An 18,566-nucleotide genomic window follows, 5' to 3' on the forward strand; every position below is an offset into this window, starting at 1 on the left:
TTTCTACTGCCCTCTACCTTTCCTAGTATCAGTGATTTTTGTAATGCAATAATATCCAAACAATGATACCTTTATTGGACCAACCAAAATGCACAATTACATGTTGCAAGTTTTTGAAGTCACACTGGCTTCTTCTTCATCTGGCAAACAGGAGAAAAGAATTGAAGATGTTAGTCATAGGCCTGCATTTTCTGTTTCTGGCCTTAGTTCAGATGGTAGGGAGTGCTATCTGCAGGCTGGCACTCCTCCTTTGGCCATGCAGTCACTGGGAGATTTTCAAAGTCAAGGAGATTTAATGTCCATTGGCAATTCAAAGAAGGTGTTTCCTTGGAATCCAGCATGTCTCCTCCCTTTGTGAAACCACAGGCTCCTGTGTAGGTAGAGAACACTGAATTTCTCAAGATGTCTTCATATTTTGCATCAGGAAATCTTTAGGTGGTCTAGAGGCAAAACATGCCAATCAGTCCCTATATTAGAAAAATTGTTTTACCTTTGTTGGAGGCAGAACCCTCAGACGGCAAGGTCCCAGTGCACTAGCTCTCTCTTTAGGATTCCCCTGTGATGGCTAAAATACAGTATCTTGAAATCCAGAAAACAACTAGGGGTAGCTGTGTTGGCCACATAGCAAATACAATATCATCCAACAATGATACCTTTATTGGGCCAACCACAATGCACAATTACATGTTGCAAGCTTTCGAAGTCACAGTGGCTTCTCCATCAGGCAAACAGGAGAAAGAAATTGAAAACAAATTGCTATTGTTTTTCACCAACTACTGTCTTGCTCTCTGTCACCCTCACAGACATATACACTTTCTTTATGCCCTTCATGTGTGTGTGAGGGAGAAAGAAAGAGAGAGAGCATGGGATAGTGGTTTGAGTATTGGACTCTGGCTCTGGAGACTAGGGTTTGAATCCTTGCTTGGCCATGTAAACCCCGCTGGGAGACCTTAGGCGAGTTACACTCTCCCAGCCTCAGGGGAAGGCAATGGCAAACCTTCCCTGAACAAAATTTGCCAAGAAAACCCCATGATAGGGTCGCCATAAGTCAGAAATGAAGGCAGACAACAACAATAACAACAACTTGGTACATACTATACATATGCAAGAGCCAGTGTGGCCTAGTGGTTGGAGCGTTGGACTAAAGGACTCTGGAGACTAGGGATGGAATCATTACTCAGCCCTTGAAACCCACTGAGTGGCCTTGGGCAATAAGTCACACTCTCTCAGCCTCCTCAGGGGAAGGAGGCAATGACAAGGCCCCTCTGAAGAAATGTTGGCAACAAAGAAATGTAAAGCAGCAAGAAACCCACCCAGGACTGGAGTGAGGGAGGACCAGCCCTGGACCCCTGGGAGCGCCTCCCCTTTAAGGCTCTGGGCGGGCGCCCCGGACGGCTTCATGAATGGAGGAGCCACGTGACCCAAACATCACGTGACGCGTCCGTGAGCAGCGGCGGCGGCGGCGGCGGCGGCTGGACTCTCGTCTCGGTGGCCCTCAGCTGCGCGGCGGCCTCCCTCCCTCCCTCCCCTCCCCTCCCCCGGCGGCACCGAGCGGAGGGTGAGCGAGAGGCCTGGACCCCGGAGGAGCAGCCTCTGGCCAGGGGAGGGAGGCTAGCTCCCCCGCCCTCTTCCTCCTCCTCCAGGAGGAAGGAAGGGAGGGAGGGAGGAGGAGGGGGATACATACTGGGGGAAAGGGGCTCCCCTTCCTTCCAGGGTATGATGATGATGATGATGATGATGATGATGATGATGATGATGATGATGATGATGATGATGATGATGATGATGATGATGATGGTGTATTGCTGTTGTGTATTGCTTTCCATGGGGGTTCCGGGGAGTAGCGTCTCCTCCTCCTCCGCCGCCGCCGCCGCCGTCCTCGGTGTTTATTTGGGGGAGGCTGCGGGCGGGAGGAGCCCCCTCGGCCTCTGTCGCTCGGTCTTTCTTTCTTCCCCTCCCTCCCTCCCTGCCTTCTTCTTCTTCTTCTTCCTCCTCCGTTCGCGGCACCCGGGGCTTTTCTGGCGGGCTGCGTTGCCTGGAGAGAGGGCCCCCGGGGTCTCCAGGGAAGACGGCTTCCCCTCTCAGGTGCCCTCCTTTTCACCATTAGTCTTATCGTCATTATCATCACCATAGAATCCTAGAGTGGAAGAGGCCATAAGGGCCGTCTCTTCCAGTCCAACCTCCTCCTGCCAGCATCACCACCAACACTATTATTATTATTATTATTGTTGTTGTTGTTATCATTGTCATTATTATTATCATCAGAGTTGGAAGAGACCACAAGAGCCATGCAACCCACACCCATTCTGCCATCATCATATTATCATCACAAAAGTTGGAGGAGACCATAAGGGCCATCCAATCCAACCCCATTCTGCCATCAGCATCATCACTATTTTTAATTACTATTATTATTATTATTGCCATCATAATAGAATCACAAGAGTTGGAAGAGACCACCATAGCCATGCAGTCCAACTTCATTCTGCCATCAACATCATCACTATTTATTATTGCTGTTATTAATATTATTAATGTCGCCTTTGCTGCTGCCGCCGCCTGCCTTCGTCTTCTGTGGGTGACAGGTGGGTGGGCTTCCCTTGCTTTCTTCCCTCCTTCCCCCCTCTCTTCCTCTTTCTTCCCTTTCTTTCCCTTGCGGGGTGGCTGCCCTCCTTTCCTGCCAAGAGACATGCCACCACCACAGTCGCCTGGTTTTCCCTGCATCCCTGTTGTTGTTGAGTTTTCTTGGGGATGCAGAAGTTGTGCCATTCCTCCCTCCCTTCCTTCCTTCCTTCCTTCCTTCCTTCCTCCCCATTTCCTTGATCCTTGGGGTGTTTTTATTCATCATTTATTTGAGAGCAGGTGTGCCCTCCTTCCTTTATTGTGGGGAGAGAAGGTGCATCCTTCTCTTTCGTTCGTTCTTTCTTTCTTTCTCTTCAGGGATGTGCAGCCATGTCTGCCAGTGTTAAAGGGCTGGTGGTGCTGACTCATCAGGTGTCTGGGTAGGCAGTAAGAGGAGGGAGTGCGTAGGGTGGGGTTCACAAAGTGTGTGTGTGGTGGGGGGAGAAATGCAAGGGGTTGAAGGAGGGGGGTCCAGTCTCCCCATTGCAGTCTCCTGGCTGGAAGTCTCCTGGCGGGGGAGCTGACATTGCTGACTCATCAACATGAGGTCACTGCTAGGTATGTGCTGCACAAAGGGGCTGAGGGGGGCTGGTGGGACCCAGCCAGAGGGCTAGACATCTCATTCACAGGGTTGCCACAAGTTGATTTGAAAGCAGCTAATAACAACAACATAGTGGTGTGGTGATTTCAGAACTGGACTAGGACACTGGGAACCCAGGATTCAAATGTAGCAGGGTGCGGGGAGGCAGACCTGACATGCTGATTCATCTTCTTGCAAAGCGGTGAGGCAGAGGAGAGCGCAAGTTCAGCTGGAAAAGAGAATCACCCAAGAGCCTGTTCCTCAGCATTGTTTTTGTCAGCATTTAGTGTGTTGGGGAGGGCCAGCGTGGATTGAAGTAGGAAGAGAGGAAGACCACATGGAGGAGACTCAGTCAGAGAGACCATGGACCTGAGCCTGCAGAACCTGAGCAAGGAGGTAGAGAACAGCGGGGGGCTTGGAGACATCTCATTCACAGAGTTACCATGTATTGAGATTGACTCAAAAACAGCTAACAACAACGACAGCATAGCGTAGTGGTTCAAGCATTGGACTAGGATATTGGGAGGCCAGCATTTGAATCCCTGCTTGGCCATGGAAACCCACTGGATGACTCTGGGCAAGTCACATTCTTTCAGCCCCATAGGATAGCAGTGGCAAACCTCCTCTGAAGAAACTTGCCAAGAAAACCCCAGGATAGGTTTGCCTTAGGGTCGCCATAGGTCAGAAATAACTTGGAGGCTCACAAGGACAACAAGTGTCTTGGGACAGTTGTAGTGCTTTAGGTATATGCCTTAGAAGGCAAATCCATGTGCAGCGAGTGAGGATACAAAAGTGTGCGAGAGAATGACAAATGGGAGAAAGAGGGAAAAGGGGTACTGGGCAGAACTTTTTGCAAGAGATCCTTCTCTGAGATTTTTGATACGATAGCTCTATTTAAGTATTTGAAGGGGTGTCATATTGAGGATGGAGCAAGCTTGTTTTCTGCTACTCCAGAGAATAGGATCTGGAACAATGGATGCAAACTACAGGAAAAAAGATTCCACCTAAAGATTAGGAGGAACTTCCTGACTTGGAGCTGTTCAGTGGTGGAACAACTCCTTCGGAGACTGGTGGAGTCTCCTTCTTTGGAGGTTTTTAAAGAAAGGTTGGATGGCCATCTGTTGGGGATGGATGCTTTGATTGAGAGTTCCTGCATGGCAGAATGGGGTTGGACTGCATGGCCCTTGGGGTGTCTTCCAACTCTATGATTCTATGAACTTGTGTGTCCTTGGATGGCCATGGGTGTTTTGGACCAGGCAATTCTCATCTTGGTTTTTCTGTTTTGACTGTCTTAGGAAAATGGTTGGTTCTGAAAGCAATGGCTTTATGGAAATTATTTCTTCTGTTTTTGTCTCGGCTGTAAGACAGGCACGCCATTCTCAAGGGCTCTGTGAAGGAGGTTGGCATTTTGTCACACTGGAATGGGAGGGAGGGCATAGAGATGCATCTTTTTCTATGCGCCTGTACAAGCTCTTCTGATTTGTACAGCGGAGCACGTATGTGCAACAAGTGCATGCTGTCCTCTACTGAGTCCCTGGCGGGAAGTTCCCCACAGCAAATCTAGCTGGAGTATGTCGTCATCTACAGCCATAACTCTGGAGGGCAACCTGTCCTCTGCCAGTTGGATAGTGTCTTAGTTAATGGGGGATGGGCATTGTAATCAGTGTGTGTTAGATGCTCCAATTGTGTTTGGATATTTTCTGGGTAAAACAACTAGCTGTCTTGGTGTAATATTCTTCTGACTAAGATCTGCACTAACCCATGATTGTAAAATGGTAATATAGGAGGGATCTGGAAAATTTCTTAGTTTAAACCCCTTTCTTTGCAGAATATATAACACTTAATGCCTCTATAACAGTTCAAAGGGTAGTGTGTCAATTGTACGCTTGGTTTTCCTTTCTAGAAAAAGGAATGTTTCTAATATAGGGCCCATCATAAAACAGTGATGAATAGAGCCAAGATAATTAGGAAGCAGACTTGGTTTTTTCTTTAAAAAAAACTTGTCTTCAACATTAGGTGTAGCTACAATGCAGAAATAAAGCGGTTTGATACCACTTTAACTGCCATTACTCTGTCCTGTGGAATTCTTCACCCCTGGGTAGCAACTGTATGTTATAGGAGTGTACTGCTACTTTTTGTCCAGGTTTCATTTTGAGAAAGTAGTGATGTGTGAAAATGTCTTTCTTCTCATTTTAGTACTTGTGATAAATGGAAAGCAAAATAAATGTGTTCATTCTTGATGGAATAGGGAGAGATGCATGGAGTTCCATTTTGATTTGGTTGCATGCATGCTTAGCTTCTCAACTATGTTAATAACCATGTGAGGCTGGCACCTTCTAAGGGTATGTCGGAAGAAGTGATTCAAGTCTCTGTCCCCTCAGTTCTGCTGAGTAAGAGGCATGCCCACCGCAAGAACAGTCTTCAAAGTACAGTATATTGAAGAGTCATGTCTTCTTGGAGGAGGGAGGATTCTCTGGTGACCATATACTTCTGAAAGTCTTACTAGTAATCTTTGAATTCAATTTCCTTTGCCAAGTTAAAAGCTCTTAAAGGGTTCAATATATTTTAGAAGGATATTTGGGAAGCTGAATTAGATCCTGTAAACACAGGAAAGTTTGAAAACAATCTATGTACTTACCAACAGATACAGAATTGTGTTGGGATGGCTCTTTGTAGTACACCTGTTGGAAAGCCTCCCACTGTAGGCTGCCATCCAGCTCCCAGTTCCCCCTTGCCATCATACTGTTGTCTTTCTCATCCCTTACAGCTGGGCCTCTTTACTGCTGGAATGGGTGACGTCACCGTGTTTACACTAGTTTGATGGCACAGCTCTGTGAACCAGGAATGTTGAGAATGAGGCCTGTGTTGAATCATGCACTCTGCTGTCAGCTCTGTTGTGAGCGAGGAATTGGCGGTACTTGTGCTGAGTGCAGGCCTTTTGAGTCTTGGCAAAATGTGTTGAGGCTGCACTTTTTTTCCCTTTGCAGCCATCGCACTTGGCACTTTCCAGTGTGATCTTTCTTCGGGAAGCTGTCAAAAAGCTGAGAAATCAGCAGTCTGGGGAGTTAAACCAAGTTTGTCTCTGTCTGGATGCCAGTTCTCTCTGGCAGTCCTTTTTGCAGGGCATTAATAAGCCTTGCTGTTCTGGCCTGTTGGTCAGGACTGTTGAAGAGCCTGATACCATCCCAATTAATGAAATATAAAGTTTGGTTAGGCTTTGTTACATTTTGAGTGCTCTCTGTTAAAAAATAAAATAAAATGAATAAGTTGTACTTGCCCTGGGTGCAAACTATACTATACTTCTTGTGTTAAAATATCACAGGATTTTAAAGCCTTATACTGTATACTGATCCTCTTTCTCTTACTTACCACAGCTACCGGGTTTTATGGGTATGTCCCATTGTTTCTTCATAACAGTCATTTCCATTACAGTGGGAGAGACCTGTGAGCAGCTAAGATTCTTTGTAGCCAGCACCCATCCTGCACTATTTCTAGATGTTAATTAGCAACTCTATTCCAAAGACTGATCTAGAGAGATAATAAAATCCTGGTTTCACCCTATCAGTGGTCTTGCTGAGTTGGGAAAGCACTAAGCATATGTATTCTGCTGCAAAATAGCTTTTCCCCTGGGATTTTGCTTGAACATCATTTGTACTTGTCATTGTGAAACTTAAGTACTCTGCCTGTGCTGGATTCATAGATGTAAGAGGGATTTTTGGTTATGCCATTCTTTAGAAACTTTCAGATCTCTTTTTGCATGACCACAGATAATGGTACCTAACATTTTCTCTGATGGAAAGAGATTGCTTGACTCTAGACTAGAGATCAGTAATACGACTGTTCAGTGAGTGATTGACTTTCAGTGTTATGTTTAATATTCTGTCTTCTGCCTGTCCCAACATTCATTTGAACCAGTTTTGAAAGAACATCCGTTTTCAGCATTACTATGATGTTTATCACACTATGCTCTTAAAGAGCTACTATTCCAGTGTGACTCCTCTAGCAGCCTCCTGTTGCATGCTGGGATTGGCAGTTTTAAGGAGCTGAACTTCTCTGCCTGAGAATTCTAAATACCCCTCCTTAAAACTGCCAATCCCAGCATGCAACAGGAGGCAGCTAGAGGAGTCACACTGGAATAGTACCTCTTTAAGAGCTCGTCTGATAAACACCTATGATATCAGAGAGAGGCCTTCATCCAGTTGGGTTTTTTGTTTACAGTAAGTCACTGGGTCTCAGGGTATCTGACGTAGGAAACAGGTAATTCCTTCAACCCTCTAATGTGTTAAGGACCGGTGCCATAATTGTGCCCGTTGACTACAGCTCTTTTCTTTCTTTCCTTGCACCTTGATGTGGATCAACAGCCAATAGCTTGTGGATTGACACTGCTCCATGGACAATAATAAAAGAGAATGATATAGGACTTAATTCACAAAAAAAAAAAAAAAAGGGGGGGGGGAAGCCAGACACATAACAAATATTAAAAGAGATACTAAATCTATTAAATAGTAAGTTATTCAATTAAAAACACAACACAGAGTCCAGTTTTACAAATAGCAGTAAGGGTGAAGGTCCATAAGACATAAATGAGTCAAAGGTCATTCATATAGGGAATAGTTGCATTTCAGTTTATGGGCTTTCTCAGTGGCCAGTGAAGTTCTTATATTGTCCAGTGTTTTCCTCCAAAGGCTAACACATTAACATCAATTCTTACAAAGTAAAATCCATCAACTCCTCTACCCTCAGCTGGTCCATTGACCATTTCTTTGAATGATAATTGGTTCATGAAGTATAGTTGTGGTGCTCTTATCCTGACCTAGCCTAAGTCAGAATCTTCATTAACAACAAAGGTAATTTTTGCTGACCTACTATTAAGAATGCTGACTTGCAAATGGTTGGTCCAATAGAGCCTGCAATCAGGTTTGTAAATGTGTATTGCTTGCTAGCAAAGAAGGTTTTATTTGAAGATTAGTTATTGTCTGGAACATGCTTATTCATTCCAAAGATAAGACTAAGGTGTTTGGGTCCCTTTCAGTGAGGCAACTGTGATCCACTGTGTTAGAGAAGGGTAAGCCTTTAATCAAGTGACCACAGCCATGTCCTTTGGGCATGTGCACTTTCCTTGTCAGCAATTTTCTGTGCTCTAGGAATATGTGAGTTTTTGCTTGCCTGTTAGCGCTCTTGGAAAGCGCTGAAGCCATCCCTTCTGGGGGTGCTGCTGGGGGACTGTTTTCTTGGCTTTTGCTGACACTAGCTTGTCTTAATTCTGTGCTATAAATGTGAGCTGATGTTTTATGCATTTAACAAACAAGAACATGGACTGTGGGGGAGAAACATTTATTATGCCATGTAAGTGCTGATGATGTGCTTAGGTGGGAGGTGGATGTAAAAACATCCTGGTCTGGACATACATAGTGATTCTTCTATCATCAAGACACTATTGACCACGGCAGCAGATTTTCTTCTTGCTTAAGGAACAGCTGTAGCTTCTGGGTTCCAGAGGAATAGCCAAAGGTAGGGTACTTTCTAATGTAGTGTAATATAGTGTGTGTGTATATGGGTTTGGGAAGGGACACAATTCATCTGCTGGAGAGATCTCAGATCTTCTGCAGGAGAGAATTACAATTCTTGCAGATAGGTTCAGGTTGAGTCTTGGGAAGAAAGTAATAAGTGTTCAGCCTTCTTTTCTTTGCTGTATTGCATAACAAGATTTCTCTCAATGGGAGGCCTTTTGGTGAAGCTACTTTGCCTTCAGATTTAAAAATGGGAGAAGAAGTTTCATGAATGTTAATAAAAGTTTAGTCTTTGTAGATGGCAGTGAAGACTTGCTAGCAAATCTCATATTATGCACCTTCTGGATTTTGGTATTGTCATAGTGCTCCTCCCCCTTACACAGTAAATGCTGAAATGAAATGTGAAAGCATTATCAGTGTGGGTTCTTTAATGTGCCTTATGATTCCTGAGTTAAGTATCAACCCTGATTATACTTTTCAAGCTTTTCTGAAATTGCAATTGTTGGAAACCTGAGAACCTTAGACTACATTAAAAATACATTACAAATTTCTGCTAAAACATATGTTTTGAAAGTTTAGAACAACGTGTCAAAAGTGACTACAAGCTAATGGAGTGACTTTGCATAAGTGTGTTTGATTTTTATAGCTCTTTTAAAAATGAGTTTAGGTTTTTAAATTCTACTGTTTTCTGGTAAGGTGCTGGGGGGGGGAGTGGGTTAGAGTACTTCGACAAAAAAAAATTATCAAAAGTAATACTTAGTCCTCCTGACTTTTTGAAACCTACCAAGGCATCTTTCGGTTTCTCAGCTGATTGTGTATTTTCCCATCCACCACCACTCCTGCTATCATGAGTGGTAAACGTTTTTCATAAGAAAACAGAGATTGTTCAGAAATTACAGCATAAGTAGTGTTGTGCCTGCTAATCAGATGTTCCCCATAATTTCCACTTGCTCCCACATCCCCTTCTTGTTCAGTTTCCCAGATAAAGTAACACTTTAGACAGGATGGCTCAGTTCATATGTACCAGATTCTGTCAAAGGGATCATTTTGCAAAGTGCTCCCACACACCTCTTTCTCTTCCATGGGGTGCCTGATTAGCCATGTAACTTTGAACCCCTTAATGTAAAGCAAAAGAAGTATACTGATGGCCTGGCAAGCCTCTTGGACTGCAACTCGCTTGCTTGATAATACTATAGAGGCGTGAACTGTGAGCAAGGCTGGAAGCATGCTGAGTCAGCATGACTGCTCAGTACAGCCATACAGGACCCTGGCTGCCAGGCTATTTTTAAATGTGGTTTCATCCTACTCTGACTCCACCCAGGTTTCTTAATCCCCCTCCTCCTCTGCCATTTGCCTTGAAGTTTAATAGAGTGGTGTGGGGCTGGCAGGGACAGGGGTGTTCAGGAGCTCTTGTAAGTCCTTCAGCTTGATCTGTTGCTGTGATGAGCACGTGGGGAACGGTTCTAGTGGGGAGCCCGCCCACTTTCTCTGTCTTGCTGCAGGGCCAGATAAGTAGGTGTCTGTGAATGAATATTCTGGAATTTGAGTTTGGTGACCTCTTACTGTTCTCTTTCTTGCAGAATCTGATTGTGAAGGCTTGCGTGTTATGACGACCCCCAACAAAGGAAACAAAGCCTTGAAGGTAATGGGGCAAAACTGAGAGTTAGCTGTATGTGCACCCTTCCAGACCTTCCGTGATTCATGTCTTCCTCTGTGTCCCCACAGGTGAAGCGGGAGCCAGGTGAGAATGGGACCAGCTTGACAGATGAAGAGCTGGTGACCATGTCTGTGCGAGAGCTGAATCAGCATTTGCGGGGCTTGTCAAAGGAGGAGATAATCCAGCTCAAGCAACGCCGGCGAACCCTGAAGAACCGGGGCTACGCCGCTAGCTGCCGAGTCAAGAGGGTGACCCAGAAGGAGGAGCTGGAGAAGCAGAAAGCAGAACTTCAGCAGGAGGTGGAGAAGCTGGCCTCAGAGAATGCCAGCATGAAAATGGAACTTGACGCCCTGCGCTCCAAGTATGAGGCACTGCAGAACTTCGCCCGGACCGTGGCCCGGAGCCCAGTAACCCCAGCCCGGGGCCCACTTGCTTCCAGCATGGGGCCCCTTGTGCCTGGCAAGGTTGCCACTACCAGCGTCATCACGATAGTGAAATCTAAAACGGACGCCCGGTCTTAGTGAAACGAGCACTGCCTGGGCTTGTGTGTGCAGGGCAGTTAGGCACAAAGCTCATCCGGAGTCCCTAAAGCACAACCCTCTCCCAGACAGCCTAGCCCACACAGGCACATGCTGGCCTGCTTGTCACTGCAGTCTCTTTGTTTTTAGCTTTGTTCTGATTGGTGTGACTGATGGTAATGCAATCCTTCTTTATGAGCGGAACCTTCCGCCCAAGGGTATTCTGGGAAGAGACTGAAGGACCTCACTACTCTAGCCAAAGAGAATCCCAGCAGCATGGAATAAATTCTTGGGGAGGAATGACCCAAAGTGGGGAGGGTAGAGGTCATAGAAAGTTGGAAGACCTGCTGTCAGTGTTGACTTGATACCATTCTTCCAGGGTTGTGTGTCAGCTGTCTAGTCTGCTGCTTGTAAATTGCTTGGTATCAGTGGCTATAATGGGGGTAGTTTGTGTAACCATTTTTATATTAACATCTAGTTGCGCCTTTTATGTTTAAAGGTGGGATTCCTTAGGACTTTTCCTGAAGAGTGATGTAAGGGGAAAACTGCAGTTTCCTGGTGTCTGTGCTGCAGAGAAGGGAAAGGAGCCAGGAATGGGCACCGTTGCAGCCTCCTATCTGGAAGAAGGCAGGTTGTACCACGGTGACTACAGGCCAGTTTTGTGCCTAATGTGTTGCACTGAACAAGACCAAAATCACTAGTTGTTTCCTGTGTTTGGAGAGTATCAAGTGTCTCTAGTGTGATGGTTTACACAACCTGTTTATGTGGTTTAATAGCCCTTTATTTATGAGAGAAACGTTCATTTTAAGGAATTATTAAATCATTTAAGTTTCAAAGCTAAAATTGGATGAAGAACTTATATTTAACTGTCTCCTTTTTAACCTGAGAGGGTGAGAATATTTGGTAGTCATATTCTTGGAGACTTTGCTAGCTCAAAAAATCATAAAAAAAGGAAAAAAAAAAGCAAATTTTAAAAGTTTCTCGCTACATCTTTGTGGCTCTGAGGTTGGTTTTTATAAAGAGTTATCAGACTTTTATTTATAAATAACATAAAGAAAAAACAAAAACAAAAAAGGCTAGTCCTGTTTGATATCTTTTTGCAATTGTACCAAAAGTGACTTATTCTTGAACTCCTCACATGCTTCTTTTGTGCTCCTGTTGTGTTTAGTTGTCTGTGCTCTGAGGTCTTGTGTGGCGCTGTGATGTGATGGTGCCAATGGCCATCTTTGCGGTGTGGGTGTCCTGTGAGCATTCTTTTTTTGCTTTCCCTGGGCTGAGTGCAGGGTTTCCTTGGGCATTTCACAGTAGACCTTCTGAGGCCTTCTGTCTTATTAGAAGTTTACTCATGTCTAAAGGCGTCACTTCTTAGCTCCTGAAGTTTGAGGAAGATTGGTTCTTTTTTATGGTATTGCCAAAATTTGTTCAATAGTAATGGGTGGATAATATTCCATTCTTCTTTGTCACTTGTATCCCAGCCTCCAGAGTTTAATTTCCTGGTGGTCCTGGGTGTCTCAAAAGATCAACAAACTTGCAGCAAAGGTGGGGCTGAGGAGACAACTGCTAATTACATGAAAATGTGAAGGAATGAGTGAAGCTAACAGCATGTCCTACAGATAGGTAAATAGAATCAGTATTTTGCAGGTTTGGACTATAGTAGAATTTATGTAGCTTCACATTTCTGGTAAGAGTCTTTTCCTGTTCTCATCCCTTAATTGTTATTTTCTATTGGCAAGGTTGCTGGGAAGTACTTGGCAAACCTAGCTTGAATTTTTTTAAGGGCTAACAAGTATGGGGTGGTCAGTGTGGCCCAGGAAAGACCAGCTGCACTGTATATGATGTTATAGATGCTTAGGAAGTCATTTTGGAAGCCTATTCTCTAGGTTTCCATTAACAGACAGCCTGTAGGAGCCAGTCAGCTTTTAGCACAGAAGGGAGATAATTGCTCTGCCTTCTGTATTGCTATCTAGAAATGGTTGGTCTGCGGGCAGGAGCTGATGGTCTTGCTATGAAAAGGCATCTCTTGTAATCTTAGCAGGGAATATTTGTTATAAGGTCATTCCAGGTAGCCATTTAATACCTGAGACTTTGCTTAGAAAACTTTGCCTTTCAGAGTGTATATAACTAGTGATGGCTGGTGAGCCCTAAAGACTTTACAGGAAACAAATTCTAAACCCTTGGCGTAACAAGTGCAGAAAAACCCATTATAGTAAACAGTTAGCAGTCAGTAGAATCTTAACTGGGCTGTCATTACCAGTAGGACCGACATGGTTGCGTAACTGAAGCTGGGCAGTATATCACCTGGTAGCTTTTTCAGATTCTGAAAAAACTCAGTTTTATAACAGATTCTGCGTCTCATAGAGGAAATAAAAACCTAAAGTGATATACTGTAACAAAAGTGTCAGGTTGAGACATGCTGGAAGGCTAAATCCTCTGTCCAGTGGCAGCTATCCACAGACCACATGCAGTGACTTTAACCAAAAAGACATTAGCCTCAGTTTGATGGAAATCACTCTCTCAAAGTTACCTTCCTAATGCCTACCCACTGCAAGCATTTCAGTGCCAGAAGTGAATTGCAGGCAAAGAAGAAAGAAAGCTTTAAACAAGGATTTGCTGTTAAAGTCCTTTCCCTGATGTCCGGTGGAGCCTCCCTACCTGTCACCTCCCTTCAAAGAATTCTATGCTGCTGCAAACTTACCACTTGAAATCGACTGTCTAGTCCCTGCTCTACTAATAATGATTCTTTTAAAAGTCCCAGACAGCCTTTAACATAGCATTTTGGTATACTTTTGTCTTTGCTCATATGGATGGTAAATGTGCAAAGGACAAACAACAAAAAGAGAGAAAAGGGGGAGAAAAACAGAGGAAAAAAGTACTGGTATGAACACAGCAGTTACTTTTGCTGCAGTTTCCACCAAAAACCACACCACTACTTACTAGTAAGGAAATGTTATTAAGAAAGATTTCAGAATGAGCAAAAAATGTGTGTCTCGAGTGTTGGGAAACCGTGATAAATAGAAGCCTGGATTGACAAGAATTTTAGTAATTCAAGACTTGTTCTGCACAATATTCGCACCATTTTGGTGCAAAATCCAGCATTTTCTGCACAGAAAATAAAATAGCAGAACGTAGAATCATAGAGTTGGAAGAGACCTCAAGGGCCATCCAGTGCAAACCCCTACCATGCAGGAAAACATGCTATTACCTGTGCAAGAGTGAAATTTTATGTATTTAAAAAAACACCCACATATGAATTTTATCCAGAATAAGTCTGCAGCGACAGCATTTTCAATGCAGAAATGTTGAATGCTTTCTGCACAAAAATATTATACATGGATTTTGCACAGAATGAATTATGAGCTGAGAAATCTTCAAAAGCTGCAGTTTTCAAAGATGTTCTTGGAGTGGGAAGAAAATTGCTAAAATTATTCATTGAGAACAAAATTGGTCAAGGGTTACCTCTCTATTCTGTTCTGCAGATTTAGAAGGAATGGGTATGTACGAGTAGCTGCTACTGCAGCATAGAAAAGTGGTTATTGGCAAGCCAGGAATGTTGCCTTGTCCTTTGGGGTGTTGCGGCCATACTTGGGCCTGTAAAAGTCTGAGGAGGCCATAAAGGTTTGTCACTTCTATTTTTGAAGGCTTATGAATCAGTGAGGATGTAGGATTGTTTAGACCAGAGACTTTGAGATTTATTGTCTCATTTCCCCTCTACCTCTCTCTGCATCCTTCCCTCCATCCTGAAGCTGTGCATATTTTCCTCCCTGCATTGCCTTTCACTTTCTTGTCCTTGCCAAAGAAATCTTAATTCTGTCAAAACCAAACAATTATCATCTGCATAAGCAATATTTATGCACACTTATTACACTTGCAAAACACAGTAGCATACAACCTGGGTTTTCTGGTGACCAAACTGACAAGTGACAGGCAGGGACTGAAATTATATTTTAGGTCTCCTAGTCATATCTAGATTTTGAAGTTGCATGAAAGGCACTTATGTGGCCTAGACTGCAGGTCTCACTTTTCAGCAGAGACTCTTAAATTTTAGCTGTCTGGCCTAAAAAATGTGGTTCTCTATTTGCATTGTTTATTACAGTCTATGGAAAGCAGCATGACAACCTGCATGATGACCAGAGTTGGAAATTATTTGTTTAAAATTAATGTGTTAGTCCTAATTCTTTAAGTTTTTCAACAATGATTGTGAAAGTCATTATTTTCATTACTAGATGCCAGTGGTGGCAGATTTAGATGTATCACTATTTCTGTTAATTCATTTTACTTTTGAGGAGTAGTTTTTTTTAATGAGGTGCAATATTTGTCAATTTTTAATAATTTTAATTGACTTCTAGAAAAATAAAACAATGCATTGATAATAGTTTAATTTTAATGAACTAATATTATTTAATGATTAGCATTGTTAATGTTTCCAGCTCTGGTGCTCGTTCCATACCTTGAGATTCAGATGCCACTTGAATAATAATATGCTAGTGGGTGGCTGTCTTTCGGGGTAAAAGTTTTATTTCAGTGAACAAACAGTTTGGCAGCCCTGGTTTGCTGTGTTGAATCTAATACCATCACAGTCATGTCATCCTTGTGTTGTGTGCCTTGAAGTAATTTCTGACTTATGTTGTGAACCAATCATGGAGTTTTCTTGGCAAGATTTGTTCAGGGAGGTTTGTCTTCACCTTTCTCTGAGGCTGAGAGAGTGTGACTTGCCTGAGGTCATGCAGTGGGTCTTCATGACTGAGTGGGAATTTGAACCCTGATCTCTCAGAGTCCTAGACCAACACTCAAACCCCAACACTACACTGGTTCTCAGGATGTCTTGCCAATTGATGTTATCCTTAACATTTCTCAATTGGCTGTTCCTGCTCCCTGGAGTTGGCAGGGCTTCCATTGCTGCTTCCTCTTACTGGGTTGTTTACTTTTCCATCTAAATCTCAGATAGCATGAGGAGTCTCTGGTTAAAGTCACTACCCTAGAGTTTCCAGAGGGTTAGCCATGTTAAGCAAAAACAACAGAATCTTGTGTCACTTGAAAGATTAACACACTTACTGAAGCATAATTTTCTGTGGATTAGAATCAGATTCATCAGATGCATCAAAGTGTGTTGTAAATTGTCACTTATATGTACATGTGGCTGTTTTGAGGACCATGGGATGGTGGAGGAACACTTTGTTGGAAATGAATGACAGGACTTTCAGACAGCAATATTCATGTTAAAGCTGGGATGCATTTCAATTATTACAGCGAGCATTCGCAAAGCAATATTAATGATAACACAAACACCTTAACATTGGTATTTTTGTTGCCATCAGTACCCCTTTGTGATCTTTAACAGAATTGTCATCGTTTGTACTTCTGGCAATTCATTTCCTGCCAACTATTCCTCCTGCCCTGTCCCACACTGGAGCACCCATATGTTAGATATCTTGAAGTGGTGACAAGATTCTTCCTTTTGTTTTCTTCCAGATGTGTTGTGCCTCCTAGCCCTTCTTAGGGCCTAAGAAGTGAAAAGCTATCTGTGTCTATGGTTTTGGAGGATGTTGGCAGGTGCTTATCCTTGTGTACAGTGGGATGTGTATTTGGACACCCTTTGGCACTGGAGTGTGTAAAGGACTGAAATTCAAAATGGTGAATCTTCCAACACCCAGGGAGATCTTTCTCACCTTCTCTTGCCCATGTTCAGTCTGTCTCTTTCTCGTGTTCTTGAGTTCTTCCTCTCCCAGGTGCCCCCCTCAAGCCCTTCCCCTTGATTTCTCTTTCTGGTATATAGCATTCAGAGTGTGATGGTTCTTGTTTTCAAGGTGCTTGTTTGTTTGGTTTTCCTGCTGTGAAGGGTGATGTGTTTTTATTTCTCCTTTTTTATTATGGGGCATTTTGTTTCATGCAGCCAGAGGGGAGCTTTGCTTTCTACTTGGCTGTAGAGCAGATCCGTGAAGTATAATTCCGCCCACATGTGGCTGGCTTGTGGCTCGGGAGGGGGAGGGGGTTGTTTTATGTTGTGGTGAATTGTGTAAAAGTGAGCTCTTGGATTATGAAATAATTATTTCTCTCTGGAAGGAAAGAGAGAGAAAATGAGAGACTGCAGGCCAGAAGTTGGGGTATTTGATATTTGGGCATGGGTGGAAGCATGGTAGATGAGTTCTTGGTTGGATATCTAAACATACCCTGCAGGTAAGGCAGTACACCTCTTCTATTCCTTGGGGCAGTAGGGTTCCTTTCTTGTTATCTTTGATGCACTTGGCAGGATGGCATCTCATAAGATACCCACCTAAGAACAGAACTGGCATTCCTGTATAATGGTGGCTTACTGTATGTAGGTAAGCTCCAGCAGCACCTTGCCTTCTTTGCCACTGACAGATAAAAGTACTTACTGATGAGCCTTCTTTTCTGAAATCTTCTTGGTCTCAGGCTGTATTTTGTCAGTAAAAAAAAAAAAAATTGCTAATTCCGTACACAGACATTTTCTTTTCCTGCTTGATAACATTGCTGCTTCCTATGATAAAGCAGTGGGTGGCTGTGGCTGCTAAAACAGAGTATTGCTTCTCCCCATGTAGAAGGACTGAAAGTGGATCTGATAACAGCCCAGCTGTAATCTTCAGTCAGGTTCTTCTAAGTGGTGAGGATTTATCTGCTCTCTGTCTCTGTTTATTTGATATGTATGAACTCTGGATGCTTGTGGCTAATAAGAGGCATAGCACGGCTGAGTGCACAGACTCCTCCTTCCCAATCAAAATATTTCTTGGACAAGGGTAGGGATCCCCAGATGGCTCCAAACCAAACTCTTTTGTCCTTGCTCTCACCTGCAGTTTGCTGTGTGTGTGTATTACACCCTTTGCCAAACTGAAATATTACACAGCAACAAGAGAAAATGTGATATTCAGAGCACTTAATGAGATGGACTGATGACTGCTCCTGTTCCCCACCCTGCAGTTGCTGAGGGTAGTCCTTACAATATATTAACTGAGATGAATTCACTGCTGCTTTAAAATATTTCTTAAATGGGAAAGGAGTATTTTAATTAAAAAAAAATCTCAGTCTCCAGAGCTAATAAAATTGGAGATTAAATAGAGATTAATTATGTGCCAGGGGTGTAATTGCATATTGTCAAGTCCTGGGGCTCTCCTGTACATCAGTAGAGTCCAGTTAAGTAATCAGTATTTATTGCTAAATTATTGTCCTTTTTCAATCTGTAGATATCTGATAACTGTAGGGGATTTGTTGCCACAGCCCCAGTGGAGGTGTTGTTAATTTATTTATGTATATAGTGTATGTTTGTTGATATGAAGCATTCTTTATTTTGTATATGACCAATAAACATCTTTAAAGAGGCTGGTCCTTATGAAATTACTAATTGGGCTTGGGTTGGCAGACTTGTTTTCTGTTGCTGCCTGAATCTCTGAGGCTTGGCTGTTTATACGCAATCAATGTACGGTATCTTTTTTGCCTGATGGGAAAAGACAAGAATAGTTCCTCTTCTCTGGATTAGCAACTTCCCAGTGATCTATTCTGACATAATAAATATGTGCAATTGTTAACAATTTGTCACAAGAAGACCAGATAACTTTTAAAATTCATGAACTACTTTTCTTGGAAGAGTTCAATGTTGTATATCAATAAGTTTTAAAAAATAGCTGGTGAGTAACTATTTTTAAAATTTTGGCAAGGAAGGCTTTAAA

At 43.2% G+C, this 18,566-nt stretch overlaps 1 protein-coding gene across 6 annotated transcripts; it reads left to right on the top strand.

Moving 5' to 3' along the window:
* The first annotated feature begins 1,459 nt into the window (after window positions 1-1,459).
* Window positions 1,460-18,218, top strand: MAFG (MAF bZIP transcription factor G). Of its 6 annotated transcripts, none has more exons than XM_042451252.1 (3): window positions 1,460-1,558; window positions 10,293-10,354; window positions 10,438-18,218. In XM_042451252.1, the coding sequence occupies exons 2-3, from the start codon at window positions 10,319-10,321 to the stop codon at window positions 10,888-10,890; spliced, it is 489 nt and encodes a 162-aa protein (XP_042307186.1). In that variant the 5' UTR covers window positions 1,460-1,558; window positions 10,293-10,318; the 3' UTR covers window positions 10,891-18,218. The 6 variants fall into 6 exon arrangements, with proteins under 6 accessions (XP_042307186.1, XP_042307185.1, XP_042307181.1 ...); XM_042451251.1 differs by lacking the exon at window positions 1,460-1,558 and adding an exon at window positions 1,924-2,085; XM_042451247.1 differs by lacking the exon at window positions 1,460-1,558 and adding an exon at window positions 2,136-2,585.
* Window positions 18,219-18,566: the final 348 nt, after the last annotated feature.

Source organism: Sceloporus undulatus, chromosome 2 (genome assembly GCF_019175285.1).
Source record: "Sceloporus undulatus isolate JIND9_A2432 ecotype Alabama chromosome 2, SceUnd_v1.1, whole genome shotgun sequence".
Classification (NCBI taxonomy): domain Eukaryota; kingdom Metazoa; phylum Chordata; class Lepidosauria; order Squamata; family Phrynosomatidae; genus Sceloporus; species Sceloporus undulatus.

What these genes read in the sequence shown, in the direction of transcription:
- MAFG (XM_042451247.1), top strand. Translation starts at nt 2,468, where the DNA reads ATGCAGTCCAACTTCATTCTGCCATCAACATCATCACTATTTATTATT. An exon ending in TCGTCTTCTGTGGGTGACAG is followed by an intron (nt 2,586 to 10,292) that starts GTGGGTGGGCTT and finishes TCTTTCTTGCAG; the next exon opens with AATCTGATTGTGAAGGCTTG. An exon ending in AAGGAAACAAAGCCTTGAAG is followed by an intron (nt 10,355 to 10,437) that starts GTAATGGGGCAA and finishes GTGTCCCCACAG; the next exon opens with GTGAAGCGGGAGCCAGGTGA.